Source organism: Petaurus breviceps, unplaced genomic scaffold, assembly GCF_028583685.1.
Source record: "Petaurus breviceps papuanus isolate PSGF00001 unplaced genomic scaffold, PetGlider_PUasm1.0 216, whole genome shotgun sequence".
Taxonomy (NCBI): domain Eukaryota; kingdom Metazoa; phylum Chordata; class Mammalia; order Diprotodontia; family Petauridae; genus Petaurus; species Petaurus breviceps.
Window position 1 is genome coordinate 5546916 of NW_027185867.1, and position 26001 is coordinate 5572916.

The following is a 26001-nucleotide window of genomic DNA, read 5'->3' on the forward strand; positions in this document are numbered from 1 at the left end:
GTCAGCTGGGCATCCTCTATGGGGATTACTGTCTGGTGGGTGAGAGTAGCCCCTTGGGGCAGAAACTGAGTGTCCAGTCTAGAGACCCTTTCTTCCTCGTTGATGAAGAGGTCCACCACCAAATGGTCCCCAGGAGAAGGCTCCTGTACCACAGGCACCTGTTTCATTATTTTCTCTCCTGGTGGTAACAGTGACTCCTCAATCATCACTTCACTTAGTAATGACAAATTATCTTCATCCTCCGAACAGAGATTTTCCTGTTCAAACCAGTTGGGGCATTTGATCTGAAATTCCCGGAACCTCTGTACTGCTTCCTTGAGCTGCCAGCCACTTGGGCTTTGGAGGTAGTTTTCAGCAGTGATTTCCCTAACCCGGTGCACCCGACCTGGTTCAAACATCTCTAGTTCCTGGATCCGAAAATAAACCTCCTCAAACTTCTCCATCAGTGGGTATTTAGAGGTGATGTTGAATAGGTCAGGGATATCAGCCTCATCACTGATGCCATCAAAGTAGCAGACCACATACATGCCGAAGCAGGCTGGCTTCTTAAAGTCTGGAAGGATCACATTCATGGAAGCTGTGAATAGGTCCCCAGCAAGTTTCCACCTGTCATAGCGGAGCTGAACAGCAGACTCTTCCCAGCCAAGGATTGCCTGCCACTTGGCTCTGGTGCCTCGGGAACACAGGATGAGGATCTTGGAATTGCTCTCCTCCATTTCTTGCTTCTGTCGACTCACCCAAGCCATGACTCCCACTTCTGAGATCAACTTCTCCTCTAGCAGGTCCAGGGCGACTTCAGTACCACAGACAGTGATGAGGAACTGGGCAAACTTGACTACCACATCTACGTAGAGGGGGTGATCAGCTGAGTAAATGATCCAGACTTTCCGGGGCTTTAAGGGTGGAGGAGTCTGGTTGTCCAGAGGTGGAATATCTGAAAAAAAACAACAACCAAGAATAGTTCCCCCCCAATAATTTAAATCGGTATATTTTCCAATGCTGGTACCTTTGACTGAAATATGGAGCTCAAACTCAAGAGCCAGTCTGTCTGCTGAGACTGTCAAATGCCTAAGGCTTTGTACTATGCTGCACCAAGGGAGCTCATTTATACTTGACCTAAGCACAGAGGTCTTTGCCTATTTTTGTAGTCAGAATAATAACATTTCATTGCACTATTTATTGTATTATTACACACACACAAACATCAAAGATGTTTATCTTTTCCAGGAAATTGTCTCCTTTCTTCTTTAGTACTCATCATACTTCCCTTAACATTATGCTTCATTACTGTCATAATTTTAAAAAGAATCAAGGGGAAGGCTCACAAAATGGAACCTATTCAGTATGCAGAGGTACCTCTCTTGAGAGACTTCCGAGAGGTAGTAAGCTCTAGATCACCAGAGGACTTCAAAGAGAAGTTGGATAGTCACTTGTTGGGAATGTTATACAGGGAATTCCTGTTTATGTATGGGTTGAACCACATGGCTTCTAAGATTTTTCCTAAAGCCTTTTACTTGTCCTCCCTGCCTTTAATCTCTGCCCCTCCAATCTATCATTTATAACGTTGCCAGAATAATCTTCCTAAGGCACAAGTCTGGTCATAGCCACTCCTTTACTCAAAAACCTTTGATGGGCCTGGGATATTATTTGGGATACAAAAGAAAAAGTTCCTCAATATGGCAATTAAAGCTCTCTATAATCTTGCTCCAACTTATCTTTTAAACCTTATTTCATATTATGCCCCTTTACACAATCTGTGTTGTAGCCAAATGAGACCAATAATTGTTCCCTGAACCAAATGTTCCATCTCTTGCCTCTCAGGGTTCATACAAGTGATTCCATATGTTCTGATTATACCCCCCTCTCCATAAACCTTACGTTGCCTCAAGGCTCAGTTTAGGAAGCATTTCCTTTCTGAAGCCTTCTTCATTACTGGTACTATTTCTGCTCTTTCTTCTCTCAAATTACCTTGTATTATATTTATTTGTATACATGTCATATCCTGTCAGTAAAATAACTCCTTAAGGGCAGAAAGGGATTGTTTTGTTTATATCTTTGTATCTTCAATACATAGCACAGTGCCTCCCATGAAATAAGTATTTGATAAATGTTGATTTGAATCGAATTAAATTCTTCCAACTCGTATTCAGTGAAAATACTATCCTTTCACCTTGATTTTCTCTATAATGATTCTTTCTCTACCTTGATGTTTGGGACTTCTCTGCCTAGGAGAGGCACTCTTCCTAAAATGCCACTGTGGATTCAAGGAAGTATCTTGAGGGCTTTTATGAGGAATAGGTCCTTTGTGAGACTTCTCTTGAAGGGATCTTAGAATGGCCTATGATAAGGGATCAGCTGTTACACACAAAGTATAATAAGAATTAGCCTTAGTATTGCTGCTCTCTTAAGAAAAAATCCACCCCCCAAAAAACCCCAATCCAAAAGAAAGACCAAAAGCATATAAATAAATGATAACAAAAAAGAGGTACTTACCAGGGTGTTTGGTGTCATTTTCAGATTTATCAGAAGAAAACTCTAAAATGAAACAATATATTAGAGTAACAAAGGACTGAGTAGTCTTATGCTAAACTCTCTTAGAAGGAGGTGGGGACTTGGTACAGCAAAAACCAGGAAGGGAGAGTTCCTGCATTCATGCCTTCCTCTCCCTAATCTCAATTGCTATAAAAGCTGAGAGGGGAAAGTATCACTGATTACCAAAGGGCCTTGCATAATTTCAGGGGGAGAGGTATGGCAGGAGCTACCTAGGAAGCCTGACTTTGGTCTAGAACAATGAAATAAATGAATGTTCAGCCCTAATCTGAGACCAAGCCCAGTTTCAACCTAATTCCCCATACTCTTCCTATTCCACACATAATTAGAATGTGCACTTCAGGGAGTGTATCTTCCCCAAAAGCATCAGTGCTAAAAGCTTAAGTCTTGCACAGATAAGTGTTTACAAGCAGTTCTTTATTGATATTTCCTCATATTTTTTGAGAAGAGGAAGGGAAATGGTCTTACTTAAGCAATCCTAAACCACAGTAATGCAATGCTCAAAAAAAAAGAAGAAATTCATCCCTTACTAATATGCATATCTGCATGGATAATGGAATTACCCATGTCCATGAAAAAAATCAAAGTACATATTTAAGATCCATTTCAATCTCTACCTTTTCAGCCTCTTTCCCTGCCAGAGCTGTTTACACTGGGCAAAAGGGACAAAATAGTGTTTTCTTTCTTATCAACCATTCACTCTTTAAGAAATGGTCAAAATTAATTTTTTACAATTTGTTTATTTATTTTTAGTTATCAACATTCATTTCCACAAGATTTTGAGTTACAAATTTTCTCCCTGTCTTTTCCCTATGCCCCATCAAAATTCTTATAATAAAGAAATCAAGAACTAAAGGATCTGGATGTCACTCTAACTAGATAATCAAGACTTTATTATCCAATAATTATTCTCCTTTTATAATAATTTCCTGCCCTTTTTTGGGGGGGAAAAGGGAAACTGTGGCCTACAAAAGTAAAATTATGTGTTCAGGTGACATAGAGGAGGGGTACTGGTCAGGAAATTTGGAATCAAGTCCTTCTGAACCTCAGGCCCAGTATTTAATTTTCTTAGAATATATGTAGCATTACAAGGAACACGGTGAGAATTTCAAATATTCATCCTCCGCTTTAATTACAGTGATTATTAAGTATAGCATTTCATTTGTGGCTAACTGACCTTTCACTCTAGGGGAACTCCATCCTAGTAAGAACTTGTTGGGAATTTATCTGTGGTCAGTGCTCATAGGGAAGAGACAGAGAGGGAGAGGAGGCCTCTATGTGATCTGGGAATGAAAGGATCTGGGTAAAGCCTCAGTCTTATATAGGGTACTTAGCCCTGGGGCATCAGGAAGAAGGAAAAGGGGGGCAGCAATAAGATGAAACACAAAACTAAAAGCTAAGGACATTTCAATGCCTCAGCTACTCTGCTCCTTACCAGGCTTCCTCTGAGTCATGCAAATGGCCAGGAGTATGACAGACCCCACCAGCAGGATACAGATGCCAGTGATAAACCAATAAACCCACAGTGACACATCATCTATAGCAAAAGGAAACCAGTGAGAGATAGAAGGAATGACTTTACCTAACAACCCTGTGCCCCTCCTTCCTGGTCCTAGAGTCTATCCTCTCTGGATCAATCAATCAATGTTTATGATCCCTACCAATATGCACAGATGCTAATAATTCTACCTTCCGACATTTTGCAAGAGGAAGTCTGATACAATGGAAAAAGCACTGAACTCTGAAGTCAGGAGACCTGGCTTCTGGTACTAACTCTAATATTTACTATCTCTATGACTATGTCACCTTTCATAGCCTCAGTTTCCCTGTCTCTAAAATGAGAGTCATAATAATTGTATTATCTCAGTTTTGTGATGAAAGTGCTTTGTAAAACCTTAAAATGTTAAAAAAAAAAGTGGGCTTTTATTACATTACCCTGTATGCTCTATAATGTCAGGGATCAACAGTATCACATCTAAACTTCCATGGCACTCTCAATGTATAGGAGGCCTTTAATAAATACTTATTGGATTGAGTTTTTCAAATGAGAAAGCTGACACAGAAAGGGTAATGAACATCCCAGCAGGCCGTACAACAGGCAACGTGGCAGTGTTTGTCAAATAACTTTTAGGGCCACCTTGCCCCTCCACTGTCTCAGTCTCAAAAAGGTGGCTACTCACATGGCATATTTGTGTCCCTGTGCAGAACTCTAGGACAAGGCTTGTGCTTGCTTACCTGGAGGGCAGGCTGCAAAGTGAACAAAGACAGGACAAAAGGGGAAAAAAGTTATAAACCATCCAGAACACAGACTGGGAATCTGCCCAAACTCTTGCCCCTTTCCAGCCACTCCCCCTCTCCCCCAGCAATGACCCCGGTATGAAGGGACCCATCTTACTGGGTGTTGGTGATGGCAGCACTGGGCAAGGGATGGACAGTGTGTGTCTAAGGCAGTCATTATGACAACTCTTAAAGAAGGGCTGGATCTGGTGGTAACAGAGAAACAAGAAAGTTAGCCTGGAGTACCTGGTGTGTCCCAGGCACTTAGTAAATGCTTGTTGACTGACTGTCTATGGTTGGCCCTGCTTAAACAAGAGACTCTTCAAGGAGTGTCTGGACAAGATGTTGGCTACAAGAGAGTTTCTTTCAGTTTAGAGAAAAAATGCATACTCATAAATTTTAATGTCCAACTCCCACAAATATTCAAATATACAGCTAAGAATGGCACAAAGACACTACAAGCAACCTCCCTTCAAAAATTAAAGAAAGTCCCAAAGTGAGTAAGCAAAAATAACACAAAAAATGTAGGTGATCACACATGCAAGTGTGCCCTTCTGTTACTTAGGGAAATAACAACCATGTGGTTTGACTCAAACAAATTGAACTAATGTCATCTGTTGAATTTAGCACGGAGAGTTTTGTTGCTATGAAATGTACCACAGGGTTTCCAAGTAACTCTTATATCAGGATCTCCCAACAAGCAGAAGATCAAAGACTCCTCTTCTCAAGCCTAGCAGATTTCTACTCCTAATTTTCTACCGCAAATTGGCCCAAGTCCATGTGGTAGATTACTTTGGGATGGAAACAAATAGGGTAGAGAGGGAGCACTGAGAACATTTTAGAGTGCCTTTTTTTGCAGAGAATCTATCTTCTCTACTTGGAGAGAGAATAATCCTACAACCTCAGAGTTCCCTTTGGCCAGTGTGACTTCCTCACCTGACCCCCATAGCAGGAAGGTATAACCCATTCACTGCTGTCTTTGACAGGGCCATTCCCTGCACTCAGGGTCTTACCTGTACACTGTACTGGCAGCAGGCATTCATATTTTGCAAGGGGATTGTGACATTTATCCGATGGTGGAAATCTTCTTGTCTAGACTGGGAGAGAAGGGAAGAAGAGAAGGCAATGAAGAGAAAGGCAGGGTAGGATAGGGAAGGACATAGGGAAAAAAAATGAAAGGACAGCCATCAGTGGAAGTTTAGGGGCTGGGTATGTGAGGTAGGGAGGACCAGAATTGTTTATTTTAGGGATGAGGAAATTTATCTTCAGTGGGATGGAATCATTTCTCCAAAGTCACAGAGTTAATAAGAAAGGTAGTGAAATGAACACTAGACTTTTAAGTCAGGAAACCTGGGTTCAAATCCTACCTTGGGCATTTATTAACTATTTGGCCCTGCACTAACCTGGTTAACCTCTGTTTTCTTATCTGTAAAATAGGGATAATAACACTAACCTCATAGGGTTGTTGTGAAGATCAAATTAAATAATGTATTAAAGCATTTTGTAAATCTTAAATAACATTAATAAAATTATTACATAATATAAAAACATCAAATAAAAATTAATGTTATAACATTAATAACTAGTGGCAGATTCAAAACCAGGTCTCCCCAGTCCCAGTCTAGCACGCTTTGCATTGAGACCACCTGAGGAAGTCATTAGGGTATAGTTGGTTTTTTGGGGGCTGGTCTCAAAGAGGAAGTTACCTGGTTAAAGGACTGATGGTATTCATAACAGCTCCTGGTCTCTGTGTTTGGAAAACCATTCACGAGGATCTTATAAGTGGTTGATTCATTCCACAGGTTAAAACTCACTAGGAGGGAGTTGTTCTTTAGCCTTTCTCCTTTGATACCAGGCTCCCACAGGCTTCCTGCAGGGAATGCAGAAAGGGGACAGGAAGACAGCCGATGAAAAGAACTTCCATCCCCTCCGTGGAGAGGTAGGAGATTATGGGTAGAGAATGTAATGTACAGTGTCAGATGGAATTGCTGCATTTCTAGGTTTTGTTTAACTTTTTCTTTGTTATAAGGGAAAGTTTTGAAAGGCATGGTGGGCTGCTTTAGGAAATGACTGTTGTGAAAAACAGAAGACCCTAATAAAACTTAGAAAAAAATTAGATCAGAGAGGAGGTAGAGGGGATGATCATTAGGTACCTTTTTAGGGGTTGGACACTTGACCTCCTCTGTCTCCCACCCCCACCTCAAACTTGAACCTCAACAACCCTGGAAAGGGGAGAAAGGCAGTAATTACCTGAGCTCACACAGGGGGTAGTCACTCTCATTCTGGGGTCCCTGCAGTCTGCAAGGGAGGAAGAAAAGAAAATCTATTAGATATCAGGCTGGGAGGTAGATTCTTTCAGGCTCCAAACCTTGGGAGCAGTAGCCTATTTCTTTTCATTCTTTTTGCAAATGGTATTTTATTTTTTTCCCAATTACATGTAAAGATAGTTTTCAACCTTCATTTTTTTTTTTGAGTTCCAAATTTTTCTCCCTCTCTCCCTTCCCTCTCCAAGACTGCAAGCACTCTGATATCAGTTATACATGTGCAATCATGGAAACATTTTCAGATTAGCCATGTTGTGAAAGAAGAAACAGAACAAAAGGGAAAAGCCACAAAAAACCCCAAAAATAGTGAAAATAATATACTTCGATCTGCATCGACTCCATGGTTCTTTCTCTGGGTGTGGATAGCATTTTCTGTCATGAGTCTTTGTGAATCGCCTTGGCACGTTGTATTGCTGGGAGGAGTCAATCACAGTTGATCACACAGTGTTACTGTTACTATGTACAGTGTTCTCTTTACTCAGCATCAGTTCATGTAAGTCTTTCCAGGTTTTTCTGAAATCTGCCTGCTCATCATTTCTTATAGCACAGTAGTACTCCATCACATTCAGATACCACAACTTGTTCAGCCATTCCCCAGCTGATGGGCATCCCCTTAATTTCTAGTTCTTTGCCACCACGAAAAGAGCTGCTACAAATGCTATAAATAGACAGTTTTGATATAAGGCCATTTTTCTTGAGACCATTTCAAATGGACTCTTTCTAGTCCATCTCTACAGCTTCTTGCCTTCTAGATTGCCTTCACTTACTGTTAGTAAAATAGGAAAGCCTTTGATTCATTGGTAGTAATCTTCTCACTTTTCCATTCCTCATTTCTTTCTCCTCCTCAGCCTCCCTTCCATCTCAATGTTTTCTCTTTGGCTTGAGAAATGTTACAAGAGGCCTGGAACAAGAATTACTGCAAAGAACTGGAAATCAAGAGGAAGCCTGGCAATTGGGGAATGAGTGAACAAGTTGTGGTATATGATTGTGATGGAATACTACTGTACTATAAGAAATCGATGCGATCAATGATCTTAGGAAAACATGGATCGACTTGCACAAAATAATGAAGACTGAGATGAGCAGAACCAAGAGCATGTTGTATACAGTAACAGCAATATTGTTTTAAGAACAACTTTGAGTGAATAAGTAATTTTGACTATTATAAATACCCAAATTAACCACAAAGGACATATGAAGGAAGAAGCTGTCTACATCCAGAGAAAGAATTAATAAATAAGTATGTATAGAATGATTTTATATGTGTGTATAATATGTACACAATAGATTTGCTGTTTCATATGCAATCATCTTTTTATTATTCTGTTATGGAAATGTTTATTTTATTCTATAAATTAAAAAAAGAATTACTGCATCAGTTCCCTCTCTGGTACTAGGGAAAGGGTTGGGAATAAGTGGTACTCCAGAAAGGAGGGGCTCAACAGTATTATTAACAAACATTGAGCACTTTCTACATGCCAGACCACAGGGCTATGGACAGGCATAAGACATGGTCCCTGAGCCCTCAAAGGAACTTCAAAATCTAGCTGAGAAAGCAGGTTGTGCATATAAAAAAGGGCATATTACAATAATATTTAGTATACACTAAGTGCAAAGCAAATGGCGCCAACAATAAGTGGTATAGGAATCCAGAAGGAGAATTCAATGATGACTGGAGTGATCAGGGGAGGCTTTACACAGGAGGTGGAGTTTGAATTAGTTCTTGAAGTAAAGAGAGGACTTTGGTATGTGAAGAAAGAGAATTCCACACAGGGAACATAGCAGGAGCAAAAGACAGTGAAGCAAGAGATGAATCTGGAGAAGGCTGGGACAAAATTGTGTGTGTGTGTGTGTGTGTATGGATGGGGCATGGGGGGCAGAGGCATCTCTAGTACCTGGATAAACATTGGACCTAGACAGTATAACAATGTGAAAACAGTTTTTTGAGAAGATGATGGGTGACATGTGCAAATGACATTTGTCATTTATACAACCCTAGACCCATAACTTCTCTTCTCTTGATTCTGAGTTTCTTCCATCTGTGACATGAGGCAGATGAACTAGATAGATGTTTTCTTAGGTTCCTCCCAGTTCTTACATTCTATAATTTCACGATTCCAGGATATATGTTTTTAGGATGGATTGGAAGTAGGGGCAATGTTTTGCCTGGAGTAAGTACTCAGTAAACATGTGTTAATTAGGGACCAGTTATGAAGCAAATGCAATTGTCCAGGTATGAAAGATTATTGATTGCAAAAGATGTAAGTTTGAAATTTGTCCTTAGCTATTTATTACCTAGGTGATCCTAGGATCTTATGATATGTATCAACTTAAGTGGAAGGCAGCAGGACTCAGGGGCAAGAAGGATGGAATCAGGAGTGACATGGGAGCAAATCCTGCCTCTGACACTTAATAGTTATGTGATGACCTCTTACTTCTCTGAACCTCCCTTGACTTGTCTGAAAAGTAGTGAAAATGTCCCTGTAGAACCTAGCTCACAGCAGAACCATTGTACACAGTAACAGTAATGTCATAATGATGATCAGCTGTGAAAGACTTAGTTACTCTAATCAAGGCAATGATCCAAGACAATTCCAAAGGACCCATTATAAAAAAAACAACTCTGTTCACCTTCAGAGAACCAATAAGCTCTGAGTATAGACAGAAGCATACTTTTTGCCTTTTTATTTTTCTTGAGGATTTTGTGCACGTTTTCTTTTGCGACATGGCTAATATGGAAATGTGTTTCGCATGACTTCACACACACATATATACTTGATATCCAATTGCTTGCCATCTTAAAGAGATCGGGATAGGAAGAAGAGAGAAATTGGAACTCAGCATTAAAAAAAAGAATGTTAAAATTTTTTTTACATGAAATTGGAAAATATTTAGCAAAATATTAATATATGTTAAAGGGGGGGAAAAAACTACTTTACAGAGCTGTGATTATACATAGGATCTGGAGCTAGAAGGTCATACCTTCAAGGTCATCTAATTTGGCCCTTTCTTCAAACCTTAAAGTGCTATGGGAAACATCTGCCATTATTATGATTAGGGAGTGGTAGTTTATTCAAGACATGCTGACCCCGGGTGATTTTGGTGAGGTTTCCCTGGAATTAGTTTTACTCCCTAAAAGGAGGGAGGGATTTCTGCATATGTACAACTGTCCTGGGATCCTTCCTGCCCAATGCTGGTTTCTCAATAATTAAGAAAGGGGTTCAGCTTGCACTGAGGGGAATGAGGCTTCAAGTAAGACACTGCAGAGCAATCCATCATCTTTGACATTTGTTTCTTCATTAGGGAGATGCAGTTTGACAATAGCAATAATTGTCTGGGTTTTGTTGCGTAGAGGAGCTAAAGTCTAAACAACTTACAACTTCTTCTTAAGAGCCAGAAAGTAGAGTGAGGAAAGGTCTCTTACCAGGCACCTGGAAATGCACAGACTCATGGTTTGGATCTCCATTGGGCATTGGTTTGGGCAAGTGATGCACTATTATCTCATATTCATGGCCAGGCTCCACCACAAAGTTACTGAATGTGAATTGCCACTGAAAAAGAGAGGGAAGAGAGGTCAAGGGGTGGATACTATGGCCAAATATCTTTTCCATTCATGATTTAGAAAAGATCATCCACACCTCCAAATCTTATAAAGATACCAATCTATTTTTTCTAATCTTCAGTCTTTCACTGGTACTGGGAGTTGTTTATGGGTATGGAATTCCAAGAACCACAAGGTAGCGGAGAATTTGAGGCAAGAGATGAACTAACTCATTCCATGACCTTTAACTCTAGAGCAGCTATTGCAATGGAGAGCCTCATGGGCCCATGGGAATAACAGTTGGGGCTATAAGAAAGATACCTTCTGACCTTTTAGAGAGGGGGCCAGGCCTGGGAATTTCTTGGGAATTTGGCAGGGTTGGGAATACAGGAGGTCACACACAAACTCCTCTTGGGAATCAGGCACCTTCAGGGCATAGATGAGAAAGTTCCTTCTTAACTATTCTAGCAGGTCACAGGAGGTGACTTCACTCGAAATCCTGTGACCTTGGGTCACTGCCCTTTATCTAACTAGCAGTACTAAAGATCTAAGTATCAGTAAAGCAGTGCAACCCAAGGAGCCAGGGCTGACTGGAGGATATCAGGTTTGTTTTCTATTTTTGGCCCTGTCATGGATATTAGAAAAATCCCTTAACCTCCCCCAAAATAAAAATGAAGAGCCTTAGTCCCTTGGAATGGTGGGAAGTTTAACTCATTAAGAACTAAACAGTCTTGCCTTGCTTCAAAGAAATCAAATTATGTCACACTGATGAAGTAACCAAATTTTGAGCAGCCAGCTCAATGGTGGAATGTTCATATATCTGTGAGTTCATCTCTAGCGTGCATGGCTGGAACTCTGTGCTGATCAGAGTTTTTTACTCGAGTATATTCCCCTTCTCAAGCCCCCATTTAATCAGAAACGAGAACAAGAACAAGAGGAAATTAAGCAGATAATGCTATTCTCCTAACCTGTTTTCCTTTCAGTATGGTTTAATAAAGAGATACATGAAAGGGTACAGCACACAATGTTATCAGGTGAGGAGCATTCTGTATTCTCTGGAATCCTCAAAGAGTTGGATGAAATCTTTGTTTGGGGGGTGGAGAAAGGAATCCATATTGGTGGTATGAAGAATGCTTTCCTAAATGGAAAGCTTTATCTGGTAGCATTGGTCCAGTGATAGGGATCACCTTCTAGTCATATGTGAAGGATTTTGCTGACCAGCTTTCCTATGGCTCTTCTTTGGAACCAATTCAGGAGACCAAGCTCCAGGGTTTTCACATTTCATTACTTTCTCAATATTTACAGTGATCACTGAACTCCAATTAAAGTAGAATGACTTCTCTATGGCATTATGAGCCTAGAGCCAGCTAAGTGGCTCAGTGAAGAGAGTATTGGGCCTTACATTAGGAAGACTCAAGTTCAAATCCTGCCCCAGACACTTACTAGCTCTGTGATCCTAGCTGCTGTAAAACAGGGATAATGACAGCACCTACTTTTCAAAGTTGTTGTGAGGATCAAATGCAATATTTTAAAAAATGCCTAGCTCAATACCTGGAGACACTTTAACATGTGTTCATTTCTTTCTTCTAGGTCCCTGATCCTCCTTGGATCCTCAGGCTGAGGGATCTGCTATTTCTGATTCCTGATTATCTTCCAGTGCACTGGTAATTAAATGCCTAATGACAGCAGCCTTCACTTTCCTGATCCCTTCTAATCTACTTGCCACACACACACACACAGTCACACACGACAAACCATAAGAGTATGTTTTCTAGAGCTTATTTTTACAGGGGAAAAGAAAATGTACAAATTCAGAAATAATTCACCAGAGAAAGGTAATTTTATATGTGTGATTAAAAAAACTATCCATTCCGAGGCTGGGAAGTACTTAAAGTTCCTAAGCTACAGAGTTTAGCTAACTTCTTCTCTAGACCAGAAGTGTTAGCGCCTTTGTGCCCTACCCCCACATCATCATCATTGCAATAATAATAATAATAGCTAATATGTATATAGTGCTTTGAGGCTTGCAAAGTGCTTTATAGATGTCACCCTGACTCTAAACCTGGAGCATTTGCATAATATTCTCCTTGTTGGTGGAAAGAACATTTATAGATTATCTCATTTGGTACTTACAACAGATCTGTGAGGTACTTCCTATTATCCCCATTTACAGATGAGGAAACAAGCTGAGAGAGGTTAAGTAATTTGGCAGGATTAGAATTTAGGTCTTCCTGACCATGAGACCAACACTGCCTACTCTGCTACAATGCCTGACAAAGAGAATCCCATCTTCCCTATCCTACATTGCCCTAGATTGATTTGGGCTTGGGCCACCTGGGCATTCTGACCCAAGGTCATACATCCAATAGATAACCAGGCTTACTTTTAGTCAATCAAGAATCAGGCTTCCTACATAAATTATTTAGCTGGTCCTCTTCCCTGAGTCCAATGCGTTGATTAGGATGAAGGAACTACCCCTAAAATTAGTTTTCCACATCACCTCAAAAAATAAAACATGAACAGTGCTCTGAAAATACACAGAGGCCAATCTTTTGGTCATAGGATATGAAAGGAAAAGACAATACTAAATTCTCACCCTATTCAAATCCGGTCTCAGTTGCTCCCGAAGTTGGTTTAGAAATATAAAATCAACACACAAGTGCTCATTGGTGCTCATTTGTAGCACTGAAAGCTCAGCGCCCTGAAGAAACAGGATGCTGCCTGCCAAAGGAAAGGAGGAAGATTAACAAACCATTCTTCTTCTCTCACCACATCTCCCCTCCCCCCACCTCCAACCTCTCTTCACAATGTCTGGTCAGTGTTGTGAGAATCCTGCCTGTCTTACTTAACTTTTAATTTCCGGTTTAGACATTTCAGCTCACACTTGGGCTTCAATCCCTCCTGCTTTCTAAATCCTCATTCCCTGGAGAGTAACAAAAGAAGCAAACTATATTTAACTGGGGCTCTTTGGATCTCCCAATGCAGGCGTGTGAGCAACAAAGTTTGGGCTTTCTCTGGCACGATGTGAGTGCTTTTTCCTCTAAGTCAGTGGTTAGTTAGAGATAATGAGCCCTACCTTTCCTAAACTGGGAGACAGATCATGATGCACATCCTTAAAAGTGACTTAACCCTCTCTTGGGGAAAGGGAAGGCATCTCCCCACCACCATCCTTGCCAAAGAAAATGAAACAAAAATATGGGCTGCTTGTAGTTGATAAATGTTTGGTACTTATTTGCCAGGGACTTCTTGGTAAATAACCACTTGCCCATCTGCCAAGGCTGAACAAGACTTCATGCTGGCTCAGCAGAAAAGGATCAATGTATTAGTGTCATTTCCACGGGGAGATTGTGGAATGTATGGGATAGTTGTTTCAGAGGGGGCCAGAACTGTGATGTCATTGGTATAGAGAACTCCACTAAGAAAACTTCTACCAATGTCTTGGAGAGCTGTTCCAGGGCACTGAGAGATTAAAAGCCTTGCCCAGGGCACAGTCAGTGTGCATCAGAGATGAGTTTGGAACCCAAGCCTTCCTGTTTCTGAGGCCAGGTTGAAATCCACTTAGTCACAATGCTTTTCATAGAGTAGAGCTTTGAAGAACTTACTTATAAATAAGTATTACTAATGAACAAAAATGTAGACAAATGCTTCATGAAAATAATGCTGGATTGAGAATGAGAGGATCTGGGTTCCATTCCTGCCTTGACAGTTCATGAGCTGTATGACCTTAGGCAGGTGCCCTGATGCTTCTGGGCCTCAGTTTTTCATTTAGAAGACAATGGGTCAGACCAGATGGCTTTTGAGGTCCCTTTTGGCTCTAATTGTATGATTCTATGACCCAGAACTGGATGCCAAAATTCTATTTTCAATAATGAAACTTTGAAATAATGAAGCTTTGGAACGTTTTTGAACATCACCTCCTCACTTACCATCTGTTCGAACTTTCCATTCAATGTGCACCACGGGAAACAGGTCTCCATTTTTGCTGTGTTCAAAGCCCAGCATGATGTTGACATCTTTGGGGTCTGAGGGAGTCTTGTTGAGAGGGTGGATCCAACTGGCTGCCACGCAGGTACCTGTAATGAGAGTAAAACTTTTGTTTGCATCCTGGCGGGGAGGGCCAAATTGCCTGAAAAGTAAAAATCTGTGGCAGGATAAGCTAAAATGGGAGCCCGAGCATTGGGCTTCAGATAGGACTCTGCCACTTACTGTCTCTGTGACCTTAACCTCTCTGAAGTCACTTAAACCTCTGTTTCCTTAACTGTAAACTTTAGGGGTTGTACTAACTGACCTCTGTGTTTTCTTCTAGCTCAAAATCTGTGATCCTAAATTTAATTGGTTTGGGAGCTGACTTTTCTGATTGCTCTAGGCCATGTGATCAGTTTTAAAATACCTAATGATCCTATGGAGGAGAGAGTTTATCATAAGCGTTGTCACTTAAACACAATCTGTCCTGGTGTTCTTGTGAAGTTCAAACAAAATTTTATATATATATATATATATATATGTGTATATATATATATATATATATAAAGTGCTCTGTAAACTTTAAGTGCTACCACATGAACATCATGATGATGATGATGGTGATGATAAAGAAGCAGCTCACTCCATTCCTGGATTATGTGTTACATTGGAAGCACCCTCTACCTCCAGGCCCTTTTCATCTGATTGTCTGATTTCTCCCCAAACTTCCATTTTAGGGAGGCTAGCCAGGGCAGCTATGTCTTCTTCTTTTCTTCCCAGGCTGCACTCTGGCTCTCTGGACTTTCTCTACCATCCTGGACCCACCACAGCCACAGACCTTCATTTCTTTCCCCCCAACTGGGTTCCCTGCCTCAGATTTTCTGTTTCAAATGTGCTGTCTATCCCCATTTGAAAGTATGCTCCTTGAGAGCAGGGACTGTCTTTCTTTTTGCTTGTGTTTTATTCTCAACACTTAACAGAGTGCCTGGCACATAGTGAGACCATAATAAATGTTTGTTGTTGACTTGACTTATTCTATTTGCTTCTGGAGAAGAAACTAAGAACAAATGGTTGGTGTTATGGGGAGGCAAAACAATTTACTATGAGGTGGAATATTCCTAGCAATCAGAACTGTCCAAATGGAGAATGGACAGGTGTGTGGGGTAGTGAATTATCAAAGACAAAAATGAAAGAGTCCCTGGCCTCAAGATGCTTACATTCTATTGAAGGGGAAACAACACATGCACATAGAAGTGTATTTAAAATAAAGACAAAAAAAATACAAGGTAATTTGGGGGCAGGGAACGACAAGCAGTTGTGCAGGTGAAGGAAGCTAGAGATTTTTTTTTTTTTTAAGCAATCGGGGTTAAGTAACTTGCTCAAGGTTACACGGCCAGGTGTTTCTGGGTGGGTGCTAAATGTGAGCCCGGGATTTGATCTCCAGGTCGTTCTGACACTGGAGCCGGTGTTCTTATTTGCTGTGCTACCTGGCCGCCCCAAAGCTAGAGATTCTAATAATAGGTAGGTTAATTAGTTGATCTTCACAACAACTTATGATGCTGGTACCCCCTGAGTTGAGTGACTTTACCCAGGGTTGCAAACTTTAAGTGTCTGAGGCAGGATTCAAACTCAGATCTTTCTGACTCCAAGTCCAGCACATCCTAAGGGTCTGAGATTAAGACAGAGTGCATTCTAGGCATGGCGGGGAGGGGGACAAGGGGGAGAAGTGGGGGCTGCCTGTTCACAAGCATGGAGTTGGGAAAGATAAGACCTGGAATATTGTATAGTTAGAACAGCAAGAAGACCAGTTTGGCTTGACCATAGAGTTCAGGGAGCCCTGGGATTAACATGTAATATATAGTAAGGGTGGAAAGGCAGTTTGGAGTCAGGTTGAGAAAGGCTTTAAATACCAAACAGAGAAGGCTATTACTTGGTCCTAGAGCTTCTTTAGCAGGGGAGTGACAGAGTCAGACCTGTACTTTGGGCATACAAATTGGGAGGCTGTGGATAAATTAGACCAGGAAGAGACAAAGTTCCTTTAAGAGCTTTGATGGTACAAAATCCCTGAAATCTTTCCCCAAAAGCTCCTTCTCCCTAGTTCCAAACAAAACAAGCAAAACCATAGATGTATTTTGCTTTACATAATAATTCATTTTAATAAATGAATTTCAATTGAATCTTTTTAAATTCACTTGGGAAGTGGCTCTTTAATGGAAACTCTTGGTGAATTTTTAAAAAAGCTAATAATAATTGTAATCTGTTTTTGAAGTTCATACTGGCATAGGAGGCATTCTTAAAGTAAGGCATACCTGTGCCAGCTTGAGGATTCTTTCTAGTATTAACTGTAATCCATTAGTACATTAGTAAACCTGAAAGCCAAAGTGTTGGTAACTAGGGTAATGTGCTGCTGCCAGAACTCAGCAAATGATTATCATTTTATTAATATATAAAAAAGAAATAAAAGAAAAGGATGACTTACTCTGATTGACAGTACAGTTTAGACCCTGTGGGAGAAACAAGAAGTTAGTTATAGCTAACAAATTGTAGTGCTTTTGAGATTTTTCCCCTCCTTCATCCCCTGAATGAAATTTCTCTCTTAGCTTTGGCTGCTTTTAAGACATCCATTACCCACCAATCCTTTTTCCATATTGCCTAAGACAGTGAGAAGGACAGATATGGCACCTGGAGCAAGACAGAGAGCCAGAGACAGGCCACTGCTTTAGGACATTGTGGTTACTGATCAATCAACAAATATTTATTAAGACACTTTGCTAAGTGCTAGCAATAGAAGGAAAAGAGTGACAGTCCCTATGCTCTAGGAACCTATATTCTGTGGGGGAGATAACATGTATACACAAAATATACAGCATATTGTATACAAAATACTAGATTATGGGAGGGAGGGAACAAGAGTCTGGGGAATGAAATCAAATTTTAAAAAGGCTTCAAACAGAAGTTGTTACTTTAGCTACATCTTGAAGGAAACCAGGTGACAAGTGAGTGTATTCCAGGCAGAGCAAACAGCAAGTATAAAGGTCTGTAGATAAAGATGCTACAGGAGTGTGCTAGAGCCAGCTTTAAGCCCAAACTGTTCGATTTTCAGTGTGAGCATTTATATCTTAGAATCAATACTTGCTATAAATCAGGATTGATATTTGTTTTATTGATTGTCTAGACTTAAGGAAGTGTTAATAAGGCAGATTTAACTTACAAGTGTGTGTACATAGATTTTTTCTTCCTGGAGAGCTGGTTGTTAAATATTTACCACCATACCCTTGTGTAGCTCTATAAACATTGCTTGAGCTAGAAGGCTCAGGGAATGCTCATCACCAGACTGGAAGGCTGGTGACAAGATGATGATGATGATGATAATAACTGATGTTATTATATGCTTTACATTTAGTTACCTCATTTACGCTCTCAAAACTTTGGAGATGGAGTGTTCTTTATGTGGAATGGTGAATAGGACAGTATATCTAGGACTGGAAAGGGAGGAAGCAACCATATTCTGAGAAGCTTTAAATGCCAAACAAAGGAAGTGGCATTTGAATCTACTGGCATGGGGGAACCGATGGAGTTTGGCAGTGTGGAGTGGGCTGTGTGACATGATCGTTGCCTGTTAGGGAAGTTACTTTGGCCGCTGTGTGGAAGATGTTGAAGAGGGGACAGACTTGGGGCTGTTGCAGCAGTCTGGCCAAAAGGGTTTGACTGAGGTGGCACAGCCTAATGGAGAGGAGGTGGAGGAGCTGAGAGATTCTGTGGAGATAGAAATGACCAGATTTGGCGGCTGCTAGGACACACCAGAAGAGAGTGAGGAGCTGAGGCTGGTCACAAGGTTGTGAACCTGGGTGTCCACAAGAGCAGCAATCGAGGAGCTTGGGAAATGAACAGGTTGGGAGAGAAAGATCCTGAATTTTGTTTCGGATGTGTCGAATTTTGAGATGCCTACAGGACATCCAGATGGACATGCCTAATAGGCAGTTAGTGATGCTGGACTGGAGCTTCGATATACACATCTGGACATACTGATTTCAAAGCTATCTGCATAGAGATAGGAACTGTACTTGATAAAGCCAAAGAAGAGGAGAGAGAGAAAAGAAGGCCCAAGGGCAGAGTCTTGAGGGGCACCCCACAAGTCGTGAGTGTGACCCAGACGATGAATCAGTAAACCAGAGAGGCAGGAGGCACCAATACTCAGAAAACCCGGAGGGAAAAGAGTAACCAGGAGAGTGGCCAACAGTATCATTTGCTACAGACGACCAGGAAGATGAATCTCTCAGGCCAGAAATAAATACCAAACTCCTTAGCCTGGCATTCCAGGCCTCTTACAATCTGGACTATACCTCTCTTTTTTAAGTTTTTAAAATTTATTTTTCATTTATACAAGAATCATTTCCCAATTTACCCCTTTCCACATTATTCTCACTCTTTAAATGAAGAAGACTTAGCTAAACAAAATCAATGATCACAGCAACAGTCTGACAGTGTAGGAAATACTCTATATTTGTACTCCCTCACTTTTCCACAGATAAGAGGGAGGTGTGTTTCATCATGGGTTCTCTAGGATCAAGACCGCTTACCTCTTTTTTAGCTTACTCTCCCTCTGGTCCCATACACAATCTCCCCTCTTAACCAAACCACCCCTCCTAATCTACCTTTCCTTGCCAAACAGAACTACTTGCTGTTCCTTGATTTCAACACTTGTTTTCCCACCTCCATGCTTGATACTGTATGACAATGATGGTACAATTTTGTTACTCTTCTTCAGCATCTAACATAATGCTTAGGACCTAGTAGATGTTTGACAAATGTTCACTGAATAAATAAGTGAACAGTGATGAAAGAGTAGGGTCATCTACCTCTACTGTTCTCTAAGAGTAGCAGCATCAGAAAAAACACATATCAGCCTACCTCAGAGAAGGGTAACATTAAAATAAATCATATCAACAGCTGGCAAGGCATTTTTAAGAACTTGTGGAAGGAATTTAAAGGAGAGAAAAACAATCTTGTTCATTTGCCTGTATTTGTTGGCTATTGTTTTATATTGCACAATTTACATTCATGAATGATTTAATGGTTAGGCTTAGTGAGAGCACAGTGTTGGCAAGGCCAAGGATGTGGACTTGATCACCAGATGAAATTTATCTATAAAACACAGAGATCCACACCTCCAACTCTATTTTCTTCCATGGCTACAAAACTACTTTGTCTCGGACACAGTAATCTGTAACTGGGGCTGGATTTGAGAATGTGGATGGTTCCATACAAAACAACATTTCCAAGCCAGATAATGTAAGCTTAGGAAGCACTGGGCCTGGAACTGGGAGTGCTGAGTTTGTATCCTGGATTCAGCACTAGTAAGTTGTATGACTTTGGGTATATTGCTTAACCAAACTGAATCTAACCATTTTAAATTGAAAAGGGGGATAATTACACTTGTATTACATAGTCACAGAGAGTTGTGAGATAGACAACAGACTTCACCCTTTTCTTTCCCCTGACAAGTATCCCAGAGAAATGGGTCTAGAAGAGCTCAAAAGTTTGACTAATGAGTACTTCTCTCTGGTTCATTCTCACCATTGTTAGTCCCCTGTTCAAAAATTTTTTTTATGGTTCTCTATTGTCTACTCAATAAAGTCCAGATTCTTTAGCTCACCATTTAAGGTTCTCTCTGATCTGATCCTTACATATTTTTCTCTCTCACTATTCCTCTATACATCATCCATTTATGTACATGTCCTTTTTCCCCTTATTAGATTATAAGGTTCTGTATCAACAGCTTTGTACACAACACCTTGTATAAGCACACATTGTCTATAGTGGTTTTTACATGATAGGTATTTAATGAATTAATTAAATGAATGCTGAGTCTGCAGATTTCATAGGGAAGCCTTAGAACCTACCAAGAAGGTCCAATAAGTTAGAAAATATTTCCTTGCCTCAGCTAATCATAGAGGGTCCTATAAAAGTATCTTTTCAAATCCTTCACATTTTTACTTTAAAACACCCAAACCGGCGGCCAGGTGGCTCAGCGAGTAAGAGCACCGGTTCCAGTGTTGGGACGACCTGGAGATCAAATCCCGGGCTCAGACGCTCAGCACCACACCCAGAAATAACTGGCCGTGTAACCTTGAGCAAGTTACTTAACCCCAATTGCTTAAAAAAACAAAAAACAAAACAAAAAAAAAACACCCAAACTGGGGCGGCTAGGTGGTGCAGTGAGTAGAGCCCTGGCCCTGGAGTCAGGAGGACCTGAGTTTGGACTGGCCCCAGACACTTAACAGGAAAAAAAAAAAAAACTAGCTGTGTGACCTTGGGCAAGTTACTTAACCCCAACTGCCCTCCAAAAAGCAAAAACAAAAAAGAGAAAAAAAAACACTCAAACTTTCCCCAAATAACCAATGCCTTTTGCTTCTCAGCTGGCAAATCATCCACCAACTCAGAGAACAAGAATTCCTATTTTTCTATTTCCTATCTTCTGACTCAGACACCAAGCAGAATAGTGAAAAGAATATTGGACTTGGCATCAGAAGACCTGAGTTCATCTCTGGTCTTCAGTTTTCTTATCTATAAAAGAAGGGGATTGGACTAAATTATATCTAAAGCCCCTCCCATCTCTAATTGTGAGATACTCTTCTTTATGTATGGGGTGCAGCAGACTGAAACAATGTTATTTTTTAAAAAGGATGCTTTCCGAAGTACAGACCACTAACTGACACTTAGGTGTGTCACACTTCCTGAAGGCTTAGCACAGTAGATATTAACAAACACCCCATGTTAATACCACAGGGTGCTGGCCAGGGGCAGGAAGGGGATCCGCCTCTGGGCTGGAGATATCCAATGCTCAGGAGAGCTTGAAAAAACTGCTTCAAAAACCACAGCTGGGCCATTACTTCTTAGTCACACCAGGGGCTCAAGGTTCCTCAGTGATGGTTGAGATGATGCTGGCCCTTGGCAATTTCCCTCCCTCCCCCTTTTTCCCTTAAAGATCCAAGGTAACAAGGAGCCAACCACAGGCAAGAGAATAGCCATCCACTTCTGGGCTGAATGTGTAAGGAACCAGAATTCCACTTTCCAAGTGGACCTTGGAAGACCCTGGGACTTAAGACAGATTTGCCTCCCTAATTATGCAATTTGTCAGTCAGTTCGAAAAACCTCCACTTTTTACACTTTTCTTGCCACTTAGCTTTGCACTCCCCTGCAGCCCCTTGCTCCCAAAAGTACCTTGCACATATTAGGAGCTTAATAAATGTCTTTTGAATTAATGAGCGTCGTTTACCCACAACAGTGTGAAACTGTAACTGCATACCTGTGAGATCGGCCCTTTGTTGGACTTCAGTAATTTTAGCAACTAGATTGTCATTTCTCTAAGGCAGGCAAGTCTCTGAGACTCAACTGCTTCATCTGTAAAATTTCGGGGGTTAGTTCTTAACCTTTTTTTTGTATTATAGACCTCTTTGGAAGTCTGATGAGCCTATGGGCCCTGTATTGTAATAATAATAACAATAATAACATTTATATAGCATTTTAAGGGTTACAACTTGCTTGTCTCATTTGGTCTTCACAACACCCTGTGAGGTAGGTGCTATTATTATCCCCACTTTACAGATGAGGAAACTGAGACTGAAAGAGGTTAAGCGGCTTGACCAAGGTTACACAACTTGTTAGGTCAGAATTCAGGGCCCACCGAAAAGGTCCACTAAGCTAGAAAATGTTTCCTTGAGCTCAGGTCTTTCAGACTCCAAGTCGAGCTTTTCTTACCCACTGTGCCACCTAGCTGCCTCTTAATAGAGGCATGTTAATACAGATTTATCCTTTTAAAACGTATAAAATAAAATACACAGACTTACAAAGGAAACTATATTTTTTAAAAGATGTTATTTCCCCCCCCCCCCCATCCTAGTTCAGGACCTCCCTAAATCTATCCTGAGACCCCTTGGAAGTTCTCAGACCACAGGTTAAGAGCCCTCGGATTGATTCCATGACCGATCTGTAAGGCTTCTTTCAGCTCTAGATCTAGGATTGTGCAACCCCACGGAAGGATCGTTTTCCAGACTCCTTGTCCGGGCAGTAGACTCCCTAGGGAGTTTTCTTCCTCTTCGTACTTCTGCCTCCGCAACAAAACTGTCCGTTCCCCAAACTGTACTTTTTCCCGGCCCCTGGTTCTTCTCTCTACCCTCACTCTCCCAGCCCAGACCCTCCCCCTCAGCTGCCCTCGCTCTGGCTGTCCATCCTTGCCCTCCCACCCGGCTTTCTGAGCGGGGGTCACGGACTCACCGGCTGCGAGCACACTGGCTCCGGGGTGTCGAGGATCCACAGGGCCGAGCCGAGCGGGGCCAGCACAACCAGGAGCTGCAGGAGGAGCCGAAGCTGCCGCGGGAGTCCGGGCGACTCCGGGAGTAGAATCCCCATAGTCCCGGAGCCCGAGGCAGCCGTGGCTGGGGGGCCCGAGGCGGGGAGGGGCTTTCCCCGCAATGATGACAGCCGGACTCAGCTCCTCTGCACCCTGCTTCCTGCTTTCGGCTGGCTCCAGCAGGCGGGGTTTCTGCTCTTTCTGCCCGCCCTTTACCTGCCACACCTCCTCTAGTACTCTGGTTGGCTAAGTTACTTTTATGGAAGATCCCAGCGCACGTGAATAAACTTAGGTTGAAGTTAACTGACTATACTTTTGCATTAAAAAAAATAATGACGCACATCGTACTGAGAGTTGGTTTCAAAGGCAGCAAATTCTAGTTCAAGTCCCACCTCGGACATACTGACTGGCCCTATGCACTTTCACAGCTTACAAGTTGCAGAGAAGATACTAACTTGCATTAGTAGGAGTTTCCTCACCTGGGAGTCTCAATGAAATCACAGTCAAATCGTACCCCGTTTAAAGACAGCACTCTACCTTATCTTTTCCCGTTATTACTTCTTAGGATTTAGAATCCTCAGAAATCATCTAACCCAAGTCTCCTCATTTTATATGAAAAAGAGACCGAGAAAAAGGAAATGAACTGTTCCAAGGTCACATAGCGAATAGTAGACTGAAATGAGATCTTCCTCCAGAGCTGTTTAGTTGTGTTCGACTCTTCGTGACCGCATTTTTGGGGGGTTTTCTTTAGCAAACGTACTGGAGTGGTTTGCTGGTTCCTTCTCCAGCTAGTTCATTTTACAGATGAGGAAACTGAGGCAAACAGGGTTAAGTTGCTTGCCCAGGGTCACACAGATAGTGTCTGAAGTTGGAGCTGAATTCAGGTTTTTCTGATTTCAGGTCAGGCCTCTATATCCACCTAGACACCTCTTTACCGTGACTCTTTTTTCAGGGCTGTACTCTCTTTTGAAGAAAGTGCTATTGCTAGATGGCATAGTCTATTCTACAGGGTTTGTGAAGAGAAGAGAAAATTTTGTCTTTCTCCCCACCAAGAGGTTGGTTTGGTTACTTCTGATTGCAAAGGCTTTCACTCACCCAAAGTGCTGACTGTAACTGTTGGCTGTCTCCAGGACTTTAACTACTTAAAGCGTCCCCGAAGTCTGTCATCTGTCCACCCAGACAATCTGGTTCCCCCTTCTACCTCCTTGTCTACGACCATACTATCTACAAACATGCTCTGTGTCTCCCGCATTCTGGAAAAACAAAAACAAAAACACTTTCATTTGATCTTTCCATCCCTGCTAATTCCCATCCTATATCTAGTCTGCCCTTTGTAGCTAAAATTTTTGAAAAGGTTGTCTACAATAGGTGCCTCCACTTTCTACTCACTGTCTTCTCAACCTGTTACAATCTGTTTTCTGATCTTATCATTCCACTAAAACTGCTCTCTCCAAAGTTACTAATACTCTCTTAGTTGTCAAATTCAATGGCCTCTTCTCAATCCTCATCCTCCTAAACCCCTCAGCAGCCATTGGCACTATCAATCACCCTCTTCTTTATACTCTTTTCTTTTTTTTAATTTTTAAATGCTTTGTTAACTTCTGATTTACATCATTCATTTCCTCCAGATGTTGAGTTACAAATTTTCTCCCCGTTTTTCCCCTACCCACCACCCCAAAATAGCAGTCCCACAGGATATCCCCTCCTCCAATCTGCTCTCTCCCGTATCTTCTCCCATACCCCTTTCAACTTTTCCAGTAGGGCACGATGGATCTCTATGCCCCAGTGCCTGTATATCTTATTTTCCAATTACATGTAAAATAGTATTAATAATAGTGTATATATGTATATTTGAATATTTGATTTTAAAACTTTGAATTCCAGATTCATTCCCTTTCTCCTTTGTCACCCAACCTTACTGGGAAGATAAGCAGTTCAGTATAGGTTGTACATGTGTGGCTAATGCAAAACAGTAACATAGTAGAAAGGCTGGCTATATTTCCCTCCCTCCTATCCCACCTCCCACTTGTTCTATTCTCTACTTTGATCCCATCCCTTTTCAAAAGTGGTCGCTTCCAACTTCCCTCCCCCCCAGCCTGCCCTCCTTTCCATCATCCCCCCCTCTCATTCCCTTCCCCCCCCCTCTCCTGGAGGGTGAGATACCCTATTTAGTGTGTATTTCATTCCTTCCTCAAGCCAAGTTCAATGGGAATAAGGTTGACCCATTCCCTTTTGCTTTCCTGTTCTTCCCCTCCATTGTAACCATTTTCCCTTGCCTCTTCTTTATGAGATAGTTTACCCCATTATGTCTCTTCCCATCTCTTCTCATTATATTCCTCTCTCACCTCTTAATTTCATCTTTTAAGTATCATCCCTTCCTGTTAAATTGGTCCTATGCCCTTTATCTATGTATACCTGTAAACATATATACACACATTCGCATATGTATTCATATGCCCATATACCCTTATATATAGACACATATATATTTCTATTCCCTTCAACTACTGAGAAAAGTTTCATAAGTTACAATTATTGTTTTTCCATGTAGGAATGTTAATAGTTCAACTTTGATAAGTTCCTTATGATTTCTTTTCCCTGTTTACTTTCTCATGCTTCTTGTATCTGAATGTCAAATTTTCTATTCAACTCTGTTTTTTTTCAGGAACAATGCTTGAAAGTCCTCTATTCCACTGAATGACCATATTTCCCCTGAAACATGATACTCAGTTTTGCTGGGTAGGTGACTCTTGGTTTTAATCCCAGCTCCTTTGACCTCTGGAATATCATATTCCAAGCCCTTCAATCCCTCAGTGTAGAAGCTGCCAGATCCTGGGTTATCCTGATTGTGTTTCCACAATATTCAAATTGTTTCTTCCTGGCTGCTTGTAATATTCTCTCCTTAATCTGGGAATTCCAGAACCTGGCTATAATATTCCTAGGAGTTTTCTTTTTTGGATCTTTTTCAGGAGGTGATCGATGGATTCTTTCAA

The 26001-nt window shown here is 41.2% G+C and overlaps 1 protein-coding gene across 1 annotated transcript in view; it reads right to left on the reverse strand.

Annotated features, from left to right (window-relative positions):
• The window catches only part of IL17RA (interleukin 17 receptor A), a 25298-nt gene extending 2102 nt beyond the window's left edge, over positions 1 to 23196 (reverse strand). Inside the window, 13 exon segments of the mRNA XM_069094315.1 lie at positions 1 to 934; positions 2494 to 2535; positions 3986 to 4087; positions 4786 to 4797; positions 4946 to 5033; positions 5841 to 5924; positions 6534 to 6697; positions 7078 to 7125; positions 10576 to 10702; positions 13289 to 13413; positions 14619 to 14765; positions 17135 to 17159; positions 22933 to 23196. The exon segment at positions 1 to 934 is cut by the window's left edge and continues 4 nt beyond it. Of these exon segments, the coding sequence (XP_068950416.1) occupies positions 1 to 934; positions 2494 to 2535; positions 3986 to 4087; positions 4786 to 4797; positions 4946 to 5033; positions 5841 to 5924; positions 6534 to 6697; positions 7078 to 7125; positions 10576 to 10702; positions 13289 to 13413; positions 14619 to 14765; positions 17135 to 17159; positions 22933 to 23067 (2033 nt within the window). The 5' untranslated portion in view covers positions 23068 to 23196.
• Between the last annotated feature and the right edge of the window lie 2805 nt (positions 23197 to 26001).